At 39.7% G+C, this 23,754-nt stretch overlaps 1 protein-coding gene across 5 annotated transcripts in view; it reads left to right on the top strand.

The window, feature by feature from the left end:
* Positions 1-400: 400 nt before the first annotated feature.
* APAF1 (apoptotic peptidase activating factor 1) overlaps positions 401-23,754 on the top strand; it is a 100,641-nt gene continuing 77,287 nt past the window's right edge. For all 5 annotated transcript variants that reach the window (XM_082349592.1, XM_082349594.1, XM_082349593.1 and 2 more), the window contains exons 1-5: positions 401-579; positions 4,834-5,007; positions 5,141-5,327; positions 5,987-6,184; positions 22,590-22,773. In XM_082349592.1, the coding sequence (XP_082205718.1) occupies positions 4,870-5,007; positions 5,141-5,327; positions 5,987-6,184; positions 22,590-22,773 (707 nt within the window). In that variant the 5' untranslated portion in view covers positions 401-579; positions 4,834-4,869. The remainder of the gene's footprint in view (positions 580-4,833; positions 5,008-5,140; positions 5,328-5,986; positions 6,185-22,589; positions 22,774-23,754) is intronic.

Raw genomic sequence — 23,754 nt, forward strand, 5'->3', positions numbered from 1 at the left:
GCCGGGACGCGGGGGGGCGGGGCGGGGCGGGGCAGCGCGCGCCACGTCGAGCGCGCCGACGCCACGGTCCGCCCTTCGTTGGAGCGCGGCGCGCCCCAGTTGGTGCGGCGGAGGTGCTTTTTTGTGCGCGCGCGGGCACTAGCTGGAGCCGAAGCGCGCGCGGCGACGGCCGCCTGGAGGGGTTCCGGGTGTGTTTATTTGCATGCGCGGGCCCGCGTCGTCCCAGCGGGGCGGACTGGCGGGTTTTGACTGCTCTACGGTCCTGAGGCGGAGAGGCTGGCTTTATTCCTGGGCAGAAGGGGTGAGGGAGCCGGAGGTGAGGCGTCTGGGCTGTCAGCGACCCGCGAGGACTTGAAGTAGACGGGGCGGCGTCCGGAGTGGCTCCGGGCTCCCGCCCGGGTGCAGCTGCAGCGGGAGGGAAGGAACGACAGTCCGAGTGGCCCTCCTTCCTTTGTGTCTGGGTTGGAATACTCACCTCGGCGCCCCGGGACTGCGTGGGCCGCCTGCGGGGGTGACGCCTCCTCCGCAGGTCGGAGGTTCCCGGGGGTCTTCAGGTGCCTCCCCGCTGCTGAGGCCCAGGTGAGACACCTGTGAGGCCCCGACCTGCCCCCGGTCCTTTCGGAAGTCCCGTTGCCTCCACTCACCCCTACCTTGATTTTCCGGTCTGTCCCTGCAGGGCTTCTCTTCCCAGTGAAGACCCAGGTGCGAAGGTTTGGGTAACTTGGCGCCTCGCTTTTCTCCCCGAACCCGGTTCTTCGGAGGTTCAGTAGTCGATTTTAGAGACTGAGAATTCTGGGTCAAGGAATAATTATTAATCATTCTGATACTGTACCAGGAAGTGAAATTATCTAAAGAGGAAATGGTCAACTATTAACGGTTTTCCTGGATGAAATTGTCCTTTATATTTCACAAGCCTGGGGAGTCCTGACTTTACATGGTTTACGTGGTTACGAAAGGTGGGACACTGAGAATTTGTTCAGAATATCTAAATGTGTGCAGTTAAAAAACATAAAACTTAACGTCTTTAGTTTTAATAGGGCTAGATAAAGTTGGAAACTAGTTTCAGGTGGTCAGAGTGTGTCTATTGCCTTAGCTATTGGACAAAAGCTAAAAAGTTCATTTTTGTTTTGTCAAATAGAGTTTTATTACTGAAAAATTAAGGGACGTTTTATGTTTTAATATGATTTTTAAAAATTAATTTATTATTTATTTTTGGTTGCATTGGGTCTTTGTTGCTGTGCGCGGGCTTCTCATTGCGGTGGCTTCTCTTGTGGAACATGGGCTGGGTAGTTATGGCTCACGGGCTCTAGAGCGCAGGCTCAGTAGTTGCGGCGCACGGACTTAGTTGCTCCGCGGCATGTGAGATTCCCCCCGGACCAGGGCTCGAACCCGTGTCCCCTGCATCGGCAGGGGGTTCTTAACTACTGCACCACCAGGGAAGCCCGGGACGTTTTATGTTTAACTTGAGATCATAAAATTATTAACATTTAAAAATGACCATAGCCTTGATCCTAACCATAATTTTTTCTCTTATCAATCAGTTTCATGCCAGCACTGGGCATTTTGTGAACCTTGACAAACATAGGCAAATGCTCTATTTACCTGTGTTTGAAAGTGACACATTTGGTGGTACTTTTTATAGTCATTATTGATTATTGGTTAATGAAGCTTAATGATTATTGCTCCTCTTCTGTGTGCTCAAAATTACTTGTGCTTATCTCTTGGCGCTTAGTACATCACATTCTAATTATCTGTATTTTACTCTCCTACCAGATTGTGAATTCTTTCAGGGATATGATTTAATCTCTGTAGATTCAGGGCCCTGACACATAGGAGGGGCTCAAATGTTTATTGAATGAGCATATAAATAAACACATTTAGACACTCACTGTATTACACTGGATAAATTCTGTTTAAAAACTTGCAAATGTTCTGATCTGGGTTTTATACCGATTGAAAAATTTGCATCATATTTGAAATAAAGTCGGTAGGAACTTAGAGTATTATACTGTGAAGAATATTATTCCTTGTGTCCTCCTAGTCTAAGAAATGACATCAAAGGATATTTTCTGTTGCTTTGTCATAGTTAGCAGCTCAGCTGAAAAATTAGTGGAGTAAGCACATGAGAAATGTGTTTACCAATGAAGACCTACCAGCTGACACCCATCTTGAGTGAGAACTAATACTCAATACCAAGAATGCTCTATTTAGTCTTAATGATGGTAAAGAAATCAAGTAGTTTATAAATATTAGGACTTTAGTATGACCATTGTTTATAAAATCTTAACTTAAAGGAAGTTTTAAAATTGTACAAATGATAATGTGTATTGAAAAAAAATTAAGACAGTATAGAAAAGAAGAAAAAAGAACAGGGGAAAATTTCCCCCAAATCTTGCTACTTGGAAGTAACCCAAACATTTTGTTGAACAGACTTCTAAACATCTCTCTATGCATTTATATGAGACCAACACATATTTTGTGCTATACATGGTATCATATTTAAATTTCTTTCAATCAGTGATGTGTCATGAGCACCTTTCCATGTCACTACATGGAGATGTCTTATTTTAAATGGCTGTATAATATTCCATCTTATGTACATACTCTAATTTTTAAAATCCATACTCCGAATGATGGGCATTTAGCTTGTTTTAATATTTTTATCTTACCTAAACACTCTCTATTAACCCTATTTGTGGATATTTTTGCATACATATATGAATATCTCTCTGAGGTAAATCCCTAGAAGTGGGATTTCTGGGTTAAAGAGAATGCTTAAACACATCTTACTTTATATAGCCTTCCAGAAAAGTTGCATCCACTTTGTACTCTCCTCAGGTATCTTAAAAGAATACCCATTACACTTCCAAAACTATGTTGAATAATAGTGGTGAGAGTGGGCAACCTTGTCTTGTTCCTGATCTTAGTGGAAATAGTTTCAGTTTTTCACCATTGAGGACAATGTTGGCTGTGGGTTTGTCATATATGGCCCAGAGATAAACCCACACACATATGGTCACCTTATCTTTGATAAAGGAGGCAAGCATATACAGTGGAGAAAAGACAGCCTCTTCAATAAGTGGTGCTGGGAAAATTGGACAGGTACATGTAAAAGTATGAAATTAGAACACTCCCTGACACCATACACAAAAATAAACTCAAAGTGGATTAAAGACCTAAGTGTAAGGCCAGACACTATCAAACTCTTAGAGGAAAACATAGGCAGAACACTCTATGACATAAATCACAGCAAGATCCTTTTTGACCCAGCTCCTAGAGAAATGGAAATAAAAACACAAATAAACAAATGGGACCTAATGAAACTTAAAAGCTTTTGCACAGCAGAGGAAACCATAAACAAGACCAAAAGACAACCCTCAGAATGGGAGAAAATATTTGCAAATGAAGCAACTGACAAAGGATTAATCTCCAAGATTTACAAGCAGCTCATGCAGCTCAATAACAAAAAAACAAACAACCCAATCCAAAAATGGGCAGAAGACCTAAATAGACATTTCTCCAAAGAAGATATACAGATTGCCAACACACACATGAAAGAATGCTCAACATCATTAATCATTAGAGAAATGCAAATCAAAACTACAATGAGGTATCATCTCACACCGGTCAGAATGGCCATCATCAAAAAATCTAGAAACAATAAATGCTGGAGAGGGTGTGGAGAAAAGGGAACCCTCTTGCACTGTTGGTAGGAATGTAACTGGATACAGCCACTATGGAGAACAGTATGGAGGTTCCTTAAAAAACTAAAAATAGAACTACCATATGACCCAGCAATCCCACTACTGGGCATATACCCTGAGAAAACCATAATTCAAAAAGAGTCATGTACCAAAATGTTCATTGCAGCTCTATTTACAATAGCCAGGACATGGAAGCAACCTAAGTGTCCATCATCGGATGAATGGATAAAGAAGATGTGGCACATATATACAATGGAATATTACTCAGCCATAAAAAGAAATGAAATGGAGGTATTTGTAATGAGGTGGATGGAGTTAGAGTCTGTCATACAGAGTGAAGTAAGTCAGAAAGAGAAAAACAAATACAGTATGCTAACACATATATATGGAATCTAAGGAAAAAAAAAAAGGCCATGAAGAACCTAGTGACAAGATGGGAATAAAGACACAGACCTACTAATGAATGGACTTGAGGATATGGGGAGGGGGAGGGGTGAGATGTGACAGGGTGAGAGAGTGTCATGGACATATATACACTACCAAATGTAAAATAGATAGCTAGTGGGAAGCAGCTGCATAGCACAGGGAGATCAGCTCGGTGCTTTGTGACCACCTAGAGGGGTGGGATAGGGAGGGAGGGAGGGAGGGAGATGCAAGAGGGAAGAGATATGGGAACATATGTATATGTATAACTGATTCACTTTGTTATAAAGCAGAAACTAACACACCACTGTAAAGCAATTATACTTCAATAAAGATGTTTAAAAAAAAATACCCATTACCTCACGCCTTTGAAAGCATTAGATTTTGTTTATTTAAAAAAAATCTTTGCATGTCTGGCTGATGAAAGTCCAGTGGGGAAAGCCAGGACGTAGATGAAGCCCAGGGGAGGACAGAGTGACCGGCGGTGCAGACAGCCTGCTCGTTTTCTTTTTGGCGTTCCCCTTCTGTCCTCCTTTCTGTGGGCGGACATGTAGGAGAGTTTAAATAAACTCTGTTTAAATAAATAGGAAAAAAAAAATCTTTGCAAAAGAAGTCTTATTTTCTTTACATTTTTTCATTACCAGTGAGGTTATATATCTTTTCATGTCTTTATTGGCTTGACAAATATTTTGATGTTTGCCTGTAGCTCATGGTTGACAGAGAAGGAAAAATTTGAGGAAGGATGGATGCAAAAGCTCGAAATTGTTTGCTTCAACATAGAGAAACCCTGGAAAGGGACATCAAAACATCCTACATCATGGATCACATGATTAGTAATGGAGTTTTAACAGTGTCGGAGGAGGAAAAAGTAAAAAATGAGGTAAAGCCCTCTGAGGCAGTCTATGCTTTCTTAAAAATTTTTAGAATTTATTTCAAAACTTGTACTGGTCTCCACTAATTTATGTTACAAATATATTCTTTGTAGTATACTAAACTACTTTTTTTTTTTTTAGCCCACCCAACGGCAACGAGCAGCTATGCTAATTAAAACGATACTTGAAAAAGATAATTATTCCTATATATCATTCTACAATGCTCTGCTACATGAAGGGTATAAAGATCTTGCCTACCTTCTCCATGGTGGCATTCCTGTCATCTCTTCTTCCAATGGCAAAGATTCAGTTGGAATAACTTCATATGGTTTGTATCCATGATACTTTCTATCATAAAGGCTCCGTTGCTGCAGTTTTGTCTTATTGTAGATGAAATCTGCTAGAGAGACTGATCAGTTCACTGAATCATGCATGTGAAAAAATTATCGTTTTCCAATTCAAATATTTTTATTTGCATCTATGTTACCTCTCTCATTTCCTTGCCCAGTGAACTATCTACTGCTGAGGTAATCATATACATACCATAATTTTTAGAGATAATAGGGCAATTTATAGACCTTTATTTAAGTTCTTCAGTTTTGTGTTTATCAAGTTCAAGCATAGGAAAGAATAAGAATCTTTAGAAATCTGTGTTCTTGAAAGCAATTCCATATTCTTTCCTTTACACTCTCTTCTCAGTCTTTAGTATGAGAAAAAGATTGGAGAGTCGGGGAGGAATAGGGTGAGTAAGGGCAGATGCAGATGGAGATTTTCATTGTCTTTAGTCATCTTGAGAGGTATATGTTTGCTTTCGTTCTGGGTGTTCTGAGAAATCAAAGTTGAAGTTAATACGCTAGCCACATTTTCTTACTTCTCTTGGAAATTCTGAGGCTGAGACCTCAGCCTTGCTCTCTGGTTTTTATGGTATTACTTGAGTAACCATTTCAGAGTTCTCTTCATTCATGCTTGTTTTGTTTTGGATTTCAGTAAGGACAGTCCTGTGTGAAGGTGGAGTACCACAGAGGCCCGTTGTTTTTGTTACTAGGAAGAAGCTAGTGAATGCAATTCAGCAGAAGCTCTTCAAACTGAGTGGTGAACCGGGATGGGTCACCATATATGGAATGGCAGGTTGTGGGAAGTCTGTATTAGCTGCAGAAGCTGTTCGAGATCATTCTGTCTTAGAAGGTAAGTTTTGATTACCATTGCTGGCTAAGAAGATATTGTTTAGGCATTGCATTAGTTTCCTGTTGCTGCTGTAACAAATTACCAAAACTTTTGGGGGCTTAAAACAACACAAATTTATTATCTTGAAGTTCTGGAGGCCAGAAGACAAAAATAGCTCTTACTGGGCTAAAATCAAAGTGTCAGCGGTGCTTAGCTCCTTTTGGAGGCTCTAGGGAGAATCCTTTTCCTTGCATTTCCCAGCTTCTAGAGGTGGCCTGCATTCCTTGACTCATGGTCCATTTCCCCATTTTCAAAGCTGGCAGTGCATAGCATCTTCAAATCTTTCTCTGTTCTCTGGTCTTTGCTTCCGTCATCACATCTCCTCCCCTGACTTTCTTGCCTCCCTCTTACAGGGGCCCTTGTGATTACATGGGGCCCACTGGATAATCCAGGATAATCTCATCTCAAAATCCTTAATTTAATCGCATTTACAAAGTCCCTTTTGCTGTGTAAGGTGACATATTTACAAGTTCTGTGGAATAAGATGTGGAGATCATTGGCCGGTGGAGGGGGAGTGGGGTGGGGGGTGCATTTTTCTGCCTACCACAGGTGATTGAATTTGAATTTTATTTTCTACCCTGCCTGTCACAATCAGGCTTGACTAGCCAGGCCAATAAATTCATGTGTTATCAGATGGCACTTATTATCAATGGAATGAAGCTAGTTCCCTTGTATCTTAATAATTGAGGGAATTGTAGGGTTGACAAAGTATCTTGAAAGGTTGTCCAGCTTGTATCCCTGACTTTCAACAGTACTAGACTTACAGCTTCCTGTCAGTTGAGTGTCTGTTTTGGCACAGAGTGCTGTAGGGAAGGAGATTGTTGGAAAGTCGGTTCCAGTAAGGACCATCCCAGTGGGAGATTCTCCCATGTATTTGACATCTGTGTTAAATAAACTATTAATTCCTGCAGTTAATTCTATCAGTTACTTATCTTTAAAAATAAAAATCTTTAGTAACTTGTTTATCTTACGTGTAATCTCAAGAAAAAGAAAAATTGGGAGTTGACTCTAACAACCAATGGGTTTTTGCAGGCAGGCTTTATAGATTCATTTGACGTCTGGCAACTGATTTTCCTTGCTTCAGATATTCATGTATTCAATTAATGCTTGAGAACCTATTATGGATCTTGGCACTGTTTTGGGGCAAAAGGGATTCAAAAAGAAGCCTGTGCATCTAAGGAGTTTACTTATGGTCTGGTAGGAGAGGCAGACATATAAACAAATTACATCATGTGTGATAAACTGAACAGTAGAAACAAGTATAATGTACAAAGTTAGAACAAAGGGGGCTTCCCTGGTGGTGCAGTGGTTGAGAATCTGCCTGCCAATGCAGGGGACACGGGTTTGAGCCCTGGTCTGGGAAGATCCCACATGCCATGGAGCAACTAGGCCCGTGAGCCACAACTACTGAGCCTGCGCGTCTGGAGCCCGTGCTCCGCAACAAGAGAGGCCGCGATAGTGAGAGGCCCGCGCACCGCGATGAAGAATGGCCCCCTCGCACAGAAACGAAGACCCAACACAGCTAAAAATAAATAAATAAATAAATAAATTAAAAAAAAAAAAGTTAGAACAAAGGAAGGAAGCTTTCTGTCTGGGGGAAGAAAATGAACAAGACAGGCTTCCTGAAATGACATTTTAGCTGGAGTTTGAAGGAAGAATAGAAAGAAGTTTGCAAGGCCGACTAGGCAAGGATGGGAGCGTAGAGAAGGTGGGAAGGGTATTGGGTAGTTACTGGAGTGGGGAAGGACATATGGTGCAGAAGAGGGTTTAGGACATTTGGCAGGTGTACTGTTGACCCTAATGAGTCTGGTAGGTTCTCAGGGTACTCCCTATCAGGAATATTATATATTATATAGCTTCCTCAGTCTTTGGTTGCCTCCATCCATTAGTGAGTTCTGGGGAACTTAAAAAGATAGTTCCTGGCTTCTAGTGCTTAATAACTTTTTTTTGTTTACAATATATAATCACCAATTAAGATAGTTTATGACAAGATGATAAAATGAATAGAATAAATAGTAAGCACCTGAGAGATTTAGAAAGATGGAGGCTAGGGCACATCTATTGTACACACCTGGTTTTAGTTAATACTTCAGAGCCCTTGTTAACAGTATTGATCATACTCTTGTCAGAAGTAGGCCTAATTCCTAAGCCCTGGTTTTTCTCCCTTGTCATTATAGAGAAGTTTCATGAGACTCAGCCATGCACATTTCAGGGCTAAGGCTTTATTTATTTATTCACTTTTTTTTTTTTTTCCCCTCTCCTGCAAAGTTGATCACCAAGGATATTTCAGGATAAAATTGGTTTAAATTTCTTTAGTGTGAAGAAATGGTCTTCCTTTCAATACAGTGATGAACTTCCTTTAAACTATGTATTTATAATATACCAATTTATAGGGTTAAAATGTGCTCTTTAAATCAGTTTAAATCGCTCTATATTATTGGGGTGAATTTTCAATTTTAGGGGTTAAAATTGACCAACAACTTATGGAATTAATTAGCCAGGAATCATATTGTATAAATTGTGGTCTTGGAATAGATTTTCACCACTTTGTTTTGAGAAAATGCCAGAGATACTAGCAATTGTCCAGTGCATAATGAGCTTAATTCGTATCCCTTATAAGCTTTTGTGAGATCTCAAGTACAGAAGATTGAGTAAATTATATTTAGTTTACAGCCCATTATCCTGTTAGGTCTGTCTAAGACTTAGCTTCTTGCTGTGTTCATTTCCTTTTAAAAATTTTCCATTCTCATTTCCCTCCTCTAAAGGAACACACACTCCTCCTGTGTGTTTCCTTTACACAACTACAACACTGCTTCATTTCTGACACCAGATGTGTGAGTTTTCCACACATCCAGCAATTCTTCAACGCGAGCTGGGTGTCCTGTGATTTAACTCACTTCTGAAACTGTCTACCTGGAGATAGCATCAGATCCCATAGGTTAAGGGTTCAGTCCTATAAGACTGCCCCCTAACCCCTTCATATGCCAGTTGCCAGTCCAGGTTGTTTGTTACCTGTGCTTCTGACAACTATACTTATTAGATTACTGGTTTATTATACAAGGATAAAACTCTGGAACAGCCAGATGGAAGAGATGCATGGGGCACGGTATGTGTGAAGGGGTGTATCACTCTTCCTACATCTCCTTGTGTTCAGCAGCCCAGATGCTCTGTGAATCTCGCCCTTTTGGTTTTTTTATGGAGTCTTCATTCATTACGTAGGTATGATTGATTAAATCATTGGCCGTTTTTGATTGAACTCAATCTCCAGCCACTCACTCCCCTCTCCTCTGGAGGTCTGGAGGGTGGGGCTGAAAGTTCCAACTCTAATCAAGGGGTTGGTTCCCCTGGTAACCAGCCCCTATCCTTAGGTTATCTAGGGGCTTTTCAGAAATCACTTTATTAACAGAAACTCAGGTGTGGTTAAAAGGGGCTTGTTATATGAATAATGTAAGACACCATTTCACTTTTATACCCTGGAGCTCTTTCAGGAACCAGGAACAAAACTAAATAGTATCACAAAAGATGCCCCTAAGGCTCTTCTTATATGGGAAATTATAAGTATCTTAGAGCTGTGTGCCAGGAACAGTGATGAAAACCAAATATATATTTAATCACAGAATCACACCTCCCCACAGGCGATCTTTCTAATGTATTTATTGTATATTCTTTGTAAATGTATGTGTAATGTATGTTTTCTTGTAAAATGTTTATGTTTATATGTAAATATTTTAAATTTGCATAAATGTTAAAGTGTTAATTATTTTCTTCTGTTTCTTATCTCACTTGACACTATGTTTTTAAGATTTATCCTTGTTGTATGTACATATTATTTGTTACACCTGATTGCTACCCTCCATGGAGTACCTCCAATACATTTTTTTTTTTTAAGTGAATGGTTTATTTATTTATTTATTTATTTATGGCTGCGTTGGGTCTCTGTTGCTGCACGCGGGCTTTTCTCTAGTTGCGGTGAGTGGGGGCTACTCTTCCTTGTGGTGCGCGGGCTTCAGTAGTTGTGGCTCGCAGCTCTAGAGCGCAGGCTCAGTAGTTGTGACGCACGGGCTTTGTTGCTCCGCGGCATGTGGGATCTTCCTGGACCATGGCTCGAACCCGTGTCCCCTGCATTGGCAGGCGGATTCTTAACCACTGCACCACCAGGAAGCCCCCTCCAATACATTTTATTGTTCATTCCCTAGTTAATAGATATGTAGATTGTCTCCAACTCTTTGCTGCCCCAGCAAAGCTCGGTTGAACTTTTACAGAAATGATAAATTCTTGAGTATATGTAGCTAGGACCAGAATCAGTAAGTTACAGGATATATAAATATCAAATTTGATTGCCCTCCAATCTGTGCATTCCCATCAATAGCGTGTGAGGGCTCCTATATCCTCACTTCTTTAGTGACACTAGGTATCATCCAGCTTTGTAATTTTTGCCAGGCCAGCAGGTGTAAAGTGATATCTTTTAATTTGCATTTCTCTGATAACTTGAGTTTGACCATTTCTTCATAAGCTTTTTAGGCTTTGGGGTTTCCTTGTTTATAAATTTTGTTGATAACATTTGTCGGTTTTTCCATTTTGTTGCTTTTTAGGAGTTGCTTATATATTCTAGATAGTAGAGCTTGTTGTTTTTAGACTTTGTAAATACTTTCTCCTTATATTATCTGTATTAACTTTGTCCTGGATGTCCTTGATAGAAATCTTTAATTCTGATGTAGTCAAATTAATTTTTTTGCCTTCTAATTTGTGCTTCCTGAATTTTCTTAAGTAGTCCTATTATAGTCTTACCATTCATATTTTTTCTTTTGAAAGTGTGGGTAACTGTATGGGTTACAAACTTCATTAAAACTGTGTTCCTACAGAAATTATGTTATCTTAGGACGGTGTTTGGTGTAAATTAAAGAATACTATTAAGTGCTTGCTTTGGCAGCACATATGCTAAAATTGGAATGATACAGAGAAGATTAGCATGGCCCCTAATCCTTGCGCAAGGATGACATGCAAATTCGTGAAGTGTTCCGTATTTTTTTTTCATGCCCGAGGCTTTTTGTTCTTATTTTGATTAATATTTATGGAAGGATTCTTGAAGAATAAAATAAATCACATACCTACAGCAAAAAAAAAAAAAATACTATTAAGTTCTTAACTACTTATGCCTATACATTTTTAGGAAACCCACTTTCCTTTTGAAAGTTCAACCCTTTATTTATTTATTTATTTATTGAGGGAAATTATAAAGAGTTGATGTATTTTTAAACCATTCATACAATTTTATTTACGTGCTGAGTTTTTAAAGTATGAAAAGTTTTCTCCAGAGGCTGTCTCCCTCTTTGCTTCCTTCTTTCCTAAGATTTCCTTGATGCTATTAGATTATTAATTGCTACCTGCATAAACCTCATGTGAAAGTAGGAGGGGTTAATTTTCTCTGAATAAAGGCAATTTTCCTCTGATTAAGTTTCTCTGAATGAAATTATAGGTACAAGCCTCATTCAAGGCTAAATTGCTCCCTCTTGTGCCCATAGTCAAGGTGTTTAGATTCTTTCTGAAATGTGAAATTAATGCTCCTGTGTTTAACTGTCTTATTGTGATGGTAGGAGATTTGCAGATCAGTTGGTCTTTTGGTCTGTTTGTCTTTCTTTTTAAAGCTAATACTGTTTTATTTTTCTTGTGTATGTTAATAATGCCCTAATTTAGTTTTTCTATAATGTTCTATCAATATCTCAATTTTAATAGTAATCTTTATTTATTTATTTTTTAATTTATATTTAGTTTTGGCTGTGTTGGGTCCTCGTTTCTGTGCGAGGGCTTTCTCTAGTTGTGGCAAGCAGGGGCCACTCTTCATTGCGGTGCGCAGGCCTCTTCACTATCGCGGCCTCTCTTGTTGCGGAGCACAGGCTCCAGACGCGCAGGCTCAGCAGTTGTGGCTCACGGGCCCAGTCGCTCCGCGGCATGTGGGATCCTCCCAGACCAGGGCTCGAACCCATGTCCCCCGCATTAGCAGACAGACTCTCAACCACTGTGCCACCCGGGAAACCCCCTAATTTAGTTTTAAATTTAGGAGAGAAAGACCTTTGATACTGTAGATAATAGATACTTAAATTTATTTTTATTTTTATTTATTTATTTTTTTAATTTTTGAATTTTGTTTTATTTATTTCTTTAGACAGCAGGTTCTTATTAGTCATCAATTTTATACACATCAGTGTATGCATGTCAATCCCAATCACCCAGTTCATCACACCACCATCCCCACCCACCCCGCGGCTTTCCCCCCTTGGTGTCCATACGTTTGTTCTCTACATCTGTGTCTCAACTTCTGCCCTGCAAACCGGTTCATCTGTACCATTTTTCTAGGTTCCACGTACATACGTTAATATACGATATTTGTTTTTCTCTTTCTGACTTACTTCACTCTGTATGACAGTCTCTAGATCCATCCACGTCTCAACAAATGACTCAATTTCGTTCCTTTTTATGGCTGAGTAATATTCCATTGTATATATGTACCACACCTTCTTTATCCATTCGTCTGTCGATGAGCATTTAGGTTGCTTCCATGACCTGGCTATTGTAAATAGTGCTGCAATGAACATTGGGGTACATGTGTCTTTTTGAAATATGGTTTTCTCTGGGTATATGCCCAGTAGTGGGATTGCTGGATCATATGGTAATTCTAGTTTTAGTTTTTTAAGGAACCTCCATACTGTTCTCCATAGTGGCTGTATCAATTTACATTCCCACCAGCAGTGCAAGAGGGTTCCCTTTTCTCCACACCCTCTCCAGCATTTGTTGTTTGTAGATTTTCTGCTGATGCCCATTCTAACTGGTGTGAGGTGATACCTCATTGTAGTTTTGATTTGCATTTCTCTAATAATTAGTGATGTTGAGCAGCTTTTCATGTGCTTCTTGGCCATCTGTATGTCTTCTTTGGAGAAATGTCTATTTAGGTCTTCTGCCCATTTTTGGATTGGGTTGTTTGTTTCTTTAATATTGAGCTGCATGAGCTGTTTATATATTTTGGAGATTAATCCTTTGTCCATTGATTCGTTTGCAAATATTTTCTCCCATTCTGAGGGTCGTCTTTTCGTCTTGTTTATGGTTTCCTTTGCTGTGCAAAAGCTTTGAAGTTTCATTAGGTCCCATTTGTTTATCTTTTTTTATTTCTATTACTCTAGGAGGTGGATCAAAAAAGATCTTGCTGTGATTTATGTCAAAGAGTGTTCTTCCTATGTTTTCCTCTAAGAGTTTTATAGCGTCCGGTCTTACATTTAGGTCTCTAATCTATTTTGAGTTTATTTTTGTGTATGGTGTTAAGGAGTGTTCTAATTTCATTCTTTTACATGTAGCTGTCTAGTTTTCCCAGCACCACTTATTGAAGAGGCTGTCTTTTCTCCATTGTATATCCTTGCCTCCTTTGTCATAGATTAGTTGACCATAGGCACATGGGTTTATCTCTGGGCTTTCTATCATGTTCCATTGATCTATATTTCTGTTTTTGTGCCAGTACCGTATTGTCTTGATTACTGTAGCTTTGTAGTATAGTCTGAAGTCAGGGAGTCTGATTCCTCCAGCTCCGGTTTTTTCCCTCAAGACTGCTTTGGCTATTCGGGGTCTTTTGTGTCTCCATACAAATTTTAAGAATTTTTGTTCTAGTTCTGTAAAAAATGCCATTGGTAATTTGATAGGGATTGCATTGAATCTGTAGATTGCTTTGGGTAGTATAGTCATTTTCACAATATTGATTCTTCCAATCTAAGAACATGGTATATCTCTCCATCTGTTTGTATCATCTTTAATTTCTTTCATCAGTGTCTTATAGTTTTCTGCATACAGGTCTTTTGTCTCCCTAGGTAGGTTTATTCCTAGGTATTTTATTCTTTTTGTTGCAGTGGTAAATGGAGTGTTTCCTTAATTTCTGTTTCAGATTTTTCATCATTAGTGTATAGGAATGCAAGAGATTTCTGTGCATTAATTTTGTATCCTGCAACTTTACCAAATTCATTGATTAGCTCTAGTAGTTTTCTGGTGGTATTTTTAGGATTCTCTATGTATAGTATCATGTCATCTGCAAACAGTGACAGTTTTACTTCTTCTTTTCCAATTTGTATTCCTTTATTTCTTTTTCTTCTTTGATTGCCGTGGCTAGGACTTCCAAAACTATGTTGAATAATAGTGGTGAGAGTGGACATCCTTGTCTTGTTCCTGATCTTAGAGGAAATGCTTTCAGTTTTTCACCATTGAGAATGATGTTTGCTGTGCGTTTGTCGTATATGGCCTTTATTATGTTGAGGTAGGTTTCCTCTATGCCCACTTTCTGGAGAGTTTTTATCATAAATGGGTGTTGAATTTTGTCAAAAGCTTTTTCTGCATCTATTGAGATGATCATATGGTTTTTATTCTTCAATTTGTTAATATGGTGTATCACATTGATTGATTTGCATATATTGAAGAATCCTTGCATTGCTGGGATAAATCCCACTTGATCATGGTGTGTGATCCTTTTAATGTGTTGTTGGATTCTGTTTGCTAGTATTTTGTTGAGGATTTTTGCATCTATATTCATCAGTGATATTGGTCTGTAATTTTCTTTTTTTGTAGTATCTTTGTCTGGTTTTGGTAGCAGGGTGATGGTGGCCTCATAGAATGAGTGTGGGAGTGTTCCTTCCTCTGCAGTTTTTTGGAAGAGTTGTAGAAGGATGGGTGTTAGCTCTTCTCTAAATGTTTGATAGAATTCACCTGTGAAGCCATCTGGTCCTGGACTTTTGTTTGTTGGAAGATTTTTAATCACAGTTTCAATTTCATTACTTGTGATTGGTCTGTTCATATTTTCTATTTCTTCCTGGTTCAGTCTTGGAAGGTTATACTTTTGTAAGAATCTGTCCATTTCTTCCAGGTTGTCCATTTTATTGGCATAGAGTTGCTTGTAGTAGTCTCTTAGGATGCTCTGTATTTCTGCAGTGTCTGTTGTTCTCCTTTTTCATTTCTAATTTTATTGATTTGAGTCCTCTCCCTCATTTTCTTGATGAGTCTGGCTAATGGTTTATCAATTTTGTTTATCTTCTCAAAGAACCAGCTTTTATTTTATTGATCTTTGCTATTGTTTTCTTTGTTTCTATTTCATTTATTTCTGCTCTGATATATATATATATTTTTTGGGGGTTTATTTATTTAGTTATTTACTTATTATTTATGGCTGTGTTGGGTCTTCGTTTCTGTGTGAGAGCTTTCTCTAGTTGCGGCAAGTGGGGGCCACTCTTCATTGCGGTGCGCGGGCCTCTCACTATCGCAGCCTCTCTTGTTGCGGAGCACAGGCTCCAGACGCGCAGGCTCAGTAGTTGTGGCTCACGGGCCCAGTTGCTCCGCGGCATGTGGGATCTTCCCAGACCAGGGCTCGAACCCGTGTCCCCTGCATTGGCAGGCAGATTCTCAACCACTGCGCCACCAGGGAAGCCCTGCTCTGATATTTTTGATTACTTTCCTTCTGCTAACTTTGGGTTTTATTTGTTTTTCTTTCTCTAGTTCCTTTAGGTGTAAGGTTAGATTGTTTATTTGAGATTTTTCTTGTTTCTTGAGGTAAGCTTGTATAGCTATAAACTTCCCTCTTAGAACTGCTTTTGCTGCGTCCCATAGGTTTTGGGTCGTTGTGTTTTCATTGTCATTTGTTTCTAGGTATTTTTTGATTTCCTTTTTGATTTCTTCAGTGATCTTTTGGTTATTTAGTAACATATTGTTTAGCCTCCATGTGTTTGTGTTTTTTACGGTTTTTTCCCTGTAATTGATTTCTAATCTCATAGCGTTGTGGTCAGAAAAGATGCTTGATATGATTTCAGTTTTCTTAAATTTACTGAGGCTTGATTTGTGGCCCAAGATGTGATCTATCTTGGAGAATGTTCCGTGCACACTTGAGAAGAAAGTGTAATCTGCTGTTTTTGGATGGAATGTCCTGTAAATATCAATTAAAACTCTCTGGTCTATTGTGTCATTTAAAGCTTCTGTTTCCTTATTTATTTTCATTTTGGATGATCTGTCCATTGGTGTAAGTGAGGTGTTAAAGTCCCTCACTGTTGTTGTGTTACTGTCGATTTCCTCTTTTATACCTGTTAGCAGTTGCCTTATGTATTGAGGTGCTCCTATGTTGGGTGCATATATATTTATAATTGTTATATCTTCTTCTTGGATTGATCCCTTGATCATTATGTAGTGTCCTTCTTTGTCTCTTGTAACATTCTTTATTTTAAAGTCTATTTTATCTGATATGAGTATTGCGACTCCAGCTTTCTTTTGATTTCCATTTGCATGGAATATCTTTTTCCATCCCCTCACTTTCAGTCTGTATGTGTCCCTAGATCTGAAGTGGGTCTCTTGTAGACAGCATATATACGGTTCTTGTTTTTATGTCCATTCAGCAAGCCTGTGTCTTTTGGTTGGAGCATTTAATCCTTCACGTTTAAGGTAATTATCGATATGTATCTTCCTGTGACCATTTTCTTGATTGTTTTCAGTTTGTTATTGTTGGTCCTTTCCTTCTCTTGTGTTTCCCACTTAGAGAAGCTCCTTTAGCATTTGTTGTAGAGCTGGTTTGGTGGTGCTGAATTCTGTTAGCTTTTGCTTGTCTGTAAAGCTTTTGATTTCTCTGTCTAATCTGAATGAGATCCTTGCCGGGTAGAGTAATCTTGGTTGTATGTTCTTCCCTTTCATCACTTTAAGTATATCATGCCACTCCCTTCTGGCTTGTAGAGTTTCTGCTGCGAAATCAGCTGTTAACCTTGTGGTAGTTCCCCTGTATGTTATTTGTTGTTTTTCCCTTACTGCTTTCAATAATTTTTCTTTGTCTTTAATTTTTGCCAGTTTGATTACTGTGTGTCTTGGCGTGTTTCTCCTTGGGTTTACCCTGTATGGGACTCTCTGCACTTCCTGGACTTGGGTGGCTATTTCCTTTCCCATGTTAGGGAAGTTTTCGACTATCATCTCTTCAAATATTTTCTCTGGTCCTTTCTCTCTCCCTTCTCCTTCTGGGACCCCTATAATGCGAATGTTGTTGCGTTTAATGTTGTCCCAGAGGTCTCTTAGGCTGTCTTCATTTCTTTTCATTCTTTTTTCTTTATTCTGTTCTGCAGCAGTGAATTCCACCATTCTGTCTTCCAGGTCACTTATCCGTTCTTCTGCCTCAGTTATTCTGCTACTGATTCCTTCTAGTGTATTTTTCATTTCAGTTATTGTATTGTTCATCTCTGTTTGTTTATTCTTTAGTTTTTCTAGGTCTTTCTTAAACATTTCTTGCATCTTCTTGATCTTTGCCTCCATTCTTTTTCCGAGGTCCTGGATCATCTTCACTATCATTATTCTGAATTCTTTTTCTGGAAGGTTGCTTATCTCTACTTCATTTAGTTGTTTTTCTGGGGTTTTATCTTGTTCCTTCATCTGGTACATAGCCCTCTGCCTTTTCATCTTGTCTGTCTTTCTGTGAATGTGGTTTTTGTCCCAGAGGCTGCAGGATTGTAGTTCTTTTTGCTTCTGCTGTCTACCCTCTGGTGGATGAGGCTATCTAAGAGGCTTGTGTAAGTTTCCTGATGGGAGGGACCTGTGGTGGGTAGAGCTGGGTATTGCTGTGGTGGACAGAGCTCAGTAAAACTTTAATCCGCTTGTCTGCTGATGAGTGGGGCTGGGTTCCCTCCCTGTTGGTTGTTTGGCCTGAGGCAACCCAACACTGGAGCCTACCTGGGCTCTTTGGTGGGGCTAATGGCAGACTCTGGGAAGGCTCACGCCAAGGAGTACTTCTGAGAACTTCTGCCACCAGTGTCCTTGTCCCCGTGGTGAGCCACAGCCCCGCCCCCACCTCTGCAGGAGACCCTCCAACACTAGCAGGTAGGTCTGGTTCAGTCTCCCCTGGGGTCACTGCTCCTTCCCCTGTGTCCTGATGCGCACACTACTTTGTGTGTGACCTCCAAGAGTGGAGTCTCTGTTTCCCCTAGTCCTGTCGACGTCCTGCAATCAAATCCCACTAGGCTTCAAAGTCTCATTCTCTAGGAATTCCTCCTCCCGTTGCCGGACCCCCAGGTTGGGAAGCCTTACGTGGGGCTCAGAACCTTCACTCCAGTGGGTGGACTTCCGTGGTGTAAGTGTTCTCCAGTCTGTGAGTCATCCACCCAGCAGTTAGGGGATTTGATTTTACTGTGATTGCGCCCCTCCTACCGTCTCATTGTGGCTTCTCCTTTGTCTTTGGATGTGGGGTATCTTTCTTGGTGAGTTCCAGTGTCTTCCTGTCAATGATTGTCCAGCAGCTAGTTGTGATTCTGGTGTCTCACAAGAGGGAGTGAGAGCACGTCCTTCTACTCCGCCATCTTGGTTCCTCTCTTGATACTTAAATTTAAATCTGAAGAATTCATTAGCTAGTTGTATCAGGATACTTTCTTTGCTTTGTCTTTAATCCTGGGATGACTTTAGAAAATCTTAAATAGAAAGTGCAAATTAAAAAAAAAAACACTTTAGGAGCAACAGGTAGTTTAAAACTGTGTTTTTAACATAACAGTCATAGTTATCTTCATTTAAAAAGAAGTAAAGTTCTTTCCATTTGCCCTTCTGTTCTTTCTCCTAAATTTGTCACCAGAAGTAGTCATGGTTAACAGTTTAGAGTGAGTTTTTCCAAACTTTTTCCTGTGCATTTACAATCATGTACACACACAGAACATAGCTGTAAAACTAAGCGAAGCCTCAGGGATTTAGTGTTTCATAACTGTTGACTCAAGCTGAAGCAAGCCTAGAGAACTTCAGGAAACTTTCAGGAATGAAGAGTAGGACTTGTTGTTTACCTTCTTCTAAGACATTGGCAGTGGTAATCAAACCATGCGTCACAGCCTTGCCTTACCTCACTTACTGCAGAGTTCTATCTCTTCTGGTCATTTGTGTTTTTAAAAAATATTTGTTTATTTATTTTGGCTGTGCTGGGTCTTTGTTGCGGCATGCGGGCTTCTTAGTTGTGGCATGCATGTGGGCTCTAGTTCCCCAACCAGGGATCGAACCCAGGCCCTCTGCATTGGGAGCACGGGGTCTTACCCACTGGACCACCAGGGAAGTCCCTGGTCATTTGTTATCTTTTAGATTCTCTTGTAGTTACTACTCAGTTCATTGCCAAATTCTGATCTAGGTCCCCTCCCCTCATTCCCAAGCCTTTGCTATACCTTCTAGACTCCTCTGTGATCAGGAAACTCCTCTGTATCATCAGCCCTTCTTAGAATATTTGCCTCCTTGCCTTATGTGAAACTGGGCAGTTCCTTGAGGATACCACCTTCTCCATAGCCTCCTTCAGTGGTGTGGCAACTTTTTTCCCTTTCTATTCCATATATTTCAGCACCAGGAAATGGGTGGATGCTGTCCTTGCTCTCTGTTGCCTCATCCAGGCCATTAATACTTCCTTCTCCAGCTAAATTCTTTGTCCTTTGAGGTTCATTTTTCTAATCTTTCCCTGTTATGTTATTGCCCTCTCATTCATTGATGATTGGAGTTCTTAGTTATAAATTTAAGGCCTTCTCCTGTTGGCACTCTTAGTAATTTTGATATCTATGTGGATGCGTCATCCAAAACCTTGGCCTCTCAGTTTCTTGACTTCTTTATCTGCAGTGACCATTTTCTTCACTCCCCTTCAGCCGTATAATTCACTGATCACAGGCTGGATCCTGGCCCGTGGCATTACCAGAAACGATACCAGTTTTGAAATCTTGATGTTAAACGTTCTATACCACTCTTTGCCTACCTCCATCTATTCTAATTTTCAAGTTCGCTACAGTTTTCTGATCTGTCAGGGCTTCTCCCTTAATTCCCTAATATCCTCACTGTTTATTCCATCAGCCCCCTCTTAGGTTTGGGCCTAGATTTTTATTGCCCATTATTTAATTGCTCCTCAGCACATATTCTTCACTCTTTAGTTCTCTCCTTATCTTGGGTGAAAGCTGATTCCTTCTCTATTGCTAGGAGATGGAATAGGTATTCCTCTTGCTCCCCATTACTTCATCCAGACATTACTTCCTTTCTCCTTGCTGAAGAAATCACCCAACTGAGTTCCAATTTAAATTCATGATCATAAACCTTGGCAATTTTACTAGGTTCATTTAGTGGATGTGTAACCATTGCACTGGGGTTTGTAGGGTGTAATCAGAAAACAACTTTACTCTTTTCCCTCATTGCCTGTTCTAAACTCTTCTCTGGGACTGATTCTTTCCCTGGCCTTGTACAGGTTCAGAGTATCCAGGTCATTTCACTAATTAAAGTGTCAAGTCCTGGGAATTCCCTGGCGGTCCAGTGGTTAAGACTTGGGCTTTCACTGCTGTGGACCCGAATTCGATCCCTTGTCGGGGAGCTAAGATACCACAAGCTGTGCGGTGTGGCCAAAAAAAAAAAAAAAATGTCAAGTTCTATTTAATTCGCTAAATTTCACTTATATGTATATAATGTTCTCCTCTTCCTTAGTTGGGCCTCCCTTAGGCTTTGGAAGCCTGCAGTGGAAGAGGAGATTAAGATGAACGTTGTAGGTTGTTTCCAGTTTTTTCCTGTTGTAGACAGTGCTGCGGGAATATCCTGTGGAGGCAGAATAGTTTAGAAGTGGAGCATTGACACTGGATGTTTGAATCCCAGCTCTGGGATTCAATCTTTCTGTACCTCAGTTTCCTCATCCGTAAAATGGGGATGATAATGGTATCTGCTTGATAGTCTACTCTGAGGATTAAATGTAGATTAATATGTAGAACTCTTAGGAAAGTGTTCAATAAATGTCTGTCATAAAAAGATCTTTGTGCATATATACAAATATTTCTTTTAAATGATTACATTTTTAAAATAGTGATTTCTTTTTGTACTTAATTATTTGTGAATGCTAATAAATAAGTTGCCCTTTGGTGTAGTAAAACTATTTATCTTTGTATCTATTTTTTGCTTTTTCTTATACATTTATGATCATATAATATAAATCTTTATGGTTAATGCCACTGGTCTTATCTAATGCTGCTGTTCCCCATATTTTATTTATTTATTTTTAAATTTTTATTCATTTTTTTTTGGCTGCATTGGGTCTTCGTTGCTGCACGTGGGCTCTTTGGTTGTGGCGAGCGGGGGCTACTCTTCATTGGGGTGTGCGGGCTTCTCGTTGCAGCAACTTCTCTTGTTGCAGAGCACAGGCTCTAGGTGCACGGGCTTCAATAGTTGTGGCACGCGGGCTTCAGTAGTTGTGGCGTGCAGGCTCAGTAGTTGTGGCGCACGGGCTTAGTTGCTCTGTGGCATATGGGATCTTCCCGGACTAGGGCTCGAACCCCTGTCCCCTACCTTGGCAGGTGGATTCTTAACCACTGCACCACCAGGGAAGTCCCTCCCCATATTTTATACATAGGGACCCCTCTTGCTTTTTTTTGTATCTATATAGAGTTGATTAAGTATAGTCTGTGAAAGCTTAAGATTTTTGGTTCCGATAATATGTATGTAAGAATATGTATTTTAAGATATGCTATATGCTATAGCTTGATTAACAAAAATGATGATGACACTTGACAGTAACAGTAATAATAATGTCTGTTCTTATATAATGCTTACTAGTTCAAAGCTTAATATTTGTAAGGTGCTCTCAGATCCATATCACTAATAATCCTGTCTGTTATAACCCTTTACATTTAGCATAGCAAAATCACATATTTTATATTATTAATTTCTCACAGTAACTCTGAAATGGGGGTAAACAGTCTTATTCTGGTATAATAAATGAGACAGGTTATTTGCTAAAGATATAATAGCTAGTAAGCAGTAGAGCCAGACTTGAACCTAACTTCTTACTTTTAAGTCACTGTATGGAAACCATAATGAGTGACTTATGTGTTCCTGGACATGAGTGGTTCTCAGAGGTGATTTAGCCCCTCAGGGGACATGTGACAGAGTTTACAGACATTTTTGGTTGTCGTAACTGGGGAGGGAAAATGCTACTAGCATCTAGTGGATAGAGGCCAGGGAGGCGTTAAACATTCTATAATGCACAGGACAGTCACTCACAACAAAGAATTATCTGGCCCAAAATGTGCAGAGTGCTTACGTTGAGAAACTGTTGTACAGTGATCATTGATGACATAAGACAAAGATTGTGAAATTTTGTTTGGTAAGATTTTACTAGTAAGCAGCAGATTAACTCCATACTTCAGTTTCTTCACATCTTCAACTTTTCTTAGACTTGGGCTATAAAGCTCAATAATAACCCTACAAGCAACATATATACTCTGAATCAAGAGAAGTTTGAAGATGTGATGAGATTGAAGATTGGGACAAATCTTTCCTCCTCTTTCAAAGGAGGACAGCTGTTCAAAGACCTTAAATTTATTACTCTTTTCCTCACCAGTTTGTTTCCCAGGGGGTGTGCATTGGGTTTCAGTTGGGAAACAAGACAAATCTGGGCTTCTGATGAAACTGCAGAATCTTTGCACACGGTTGGATCAGGATGAGAATTTCTCCCAGAGGCTTCCACTTAATATTGAAGAGGCTAAAGACCGTCTCCGCATTCTGATGCTGCGCAAACATCCAAGGTACAGATGGTCATACTTACTTGGTGTATGAAGTCCCAGTGAGACTTAACTACCGACATCTTGAGAACATCATAGCCTTTTCTTGCTGTTGGGTAGAGGGTCTAAGAAAGAACCATTGCTTTCCTGCTCTTCCTCTCTCTTGTATTAAAAAAAAAGTGTCTGCCACTGGCCTTTGGATCATACCTGCCAGTTGTCTCTTGTGTACCATTGTAGGCTGAGCTCGGTGCTTTGTGACCACCTAGAGGGGTCGGATAGGGAGGGTGGGAGGGAGGGAGATGCAAGAGGGAAGAGATATGGGAACATATGTATATGTATAACTGATTCACTTTGTTATAAAGCAGAAACTAACACACCATTGTAAAGCAATTATACTCCAATAAAGATGTTAAAAAAAAAAAAGAAATATTTCTTAAGTAGGTGAGTTGGTGAATGGTCTTTGTTAAAAGATGCAGACTTTTTACCTTGAATACATTATTTCTAATAGATTAACACAGAACAAGAGACAGAATAAATGCAGGCAACTTGTAAAAGACTGAGTCAGGAAGGATTATTTATTTAAAGGGACCCTTCTGCTGTGTTCTCTTAGTTTTGGGGTATACATGTAACTCTTCTACTTCCAAGTACTTTAAGAGTTTGTTTTGTTTATTTCAATAATTAATTAATTTATTAAATAAATGCCATTATAATTGTGTGTCAGGCACTGTTGTCAGCTATATCACAGTTTTCATTAGCCAAAGGGAGACAGCAACTTATTTGCTATCTTTGTTAAGAGTTAAGGGATTTAGTCAACAATTTGATTTCTGAGACCTAGCAGCTATTTTATTTGTTCATTTAACCAACATTGAGTGTCGTGCCAGGTTCTGGGTCAAGTGCTACAAGTACAAAGATTAATAAAGCATTCCTTGTGAGTATAACAGTAAATTGGGTGAGAATTAGGTAATGGCTCTGAATTTTTTTTATTGCCCCCATGCACCTGATGAT

The sequence above is a fragment of the Balaenoptera borealis genome, assembly GCF_965194805.1.
Source record: "Balaenoptera borealis genome assembly, chromosome: 13".
In the NCBI taxonomy this organism is placed as follows: domain Eukaryota; kingdom Metazoa; phylum Chordata; class Mammalia; order Artiodactyla; family Balaenopteridae; genus Balaenoptera; species Balaenoptera borealis.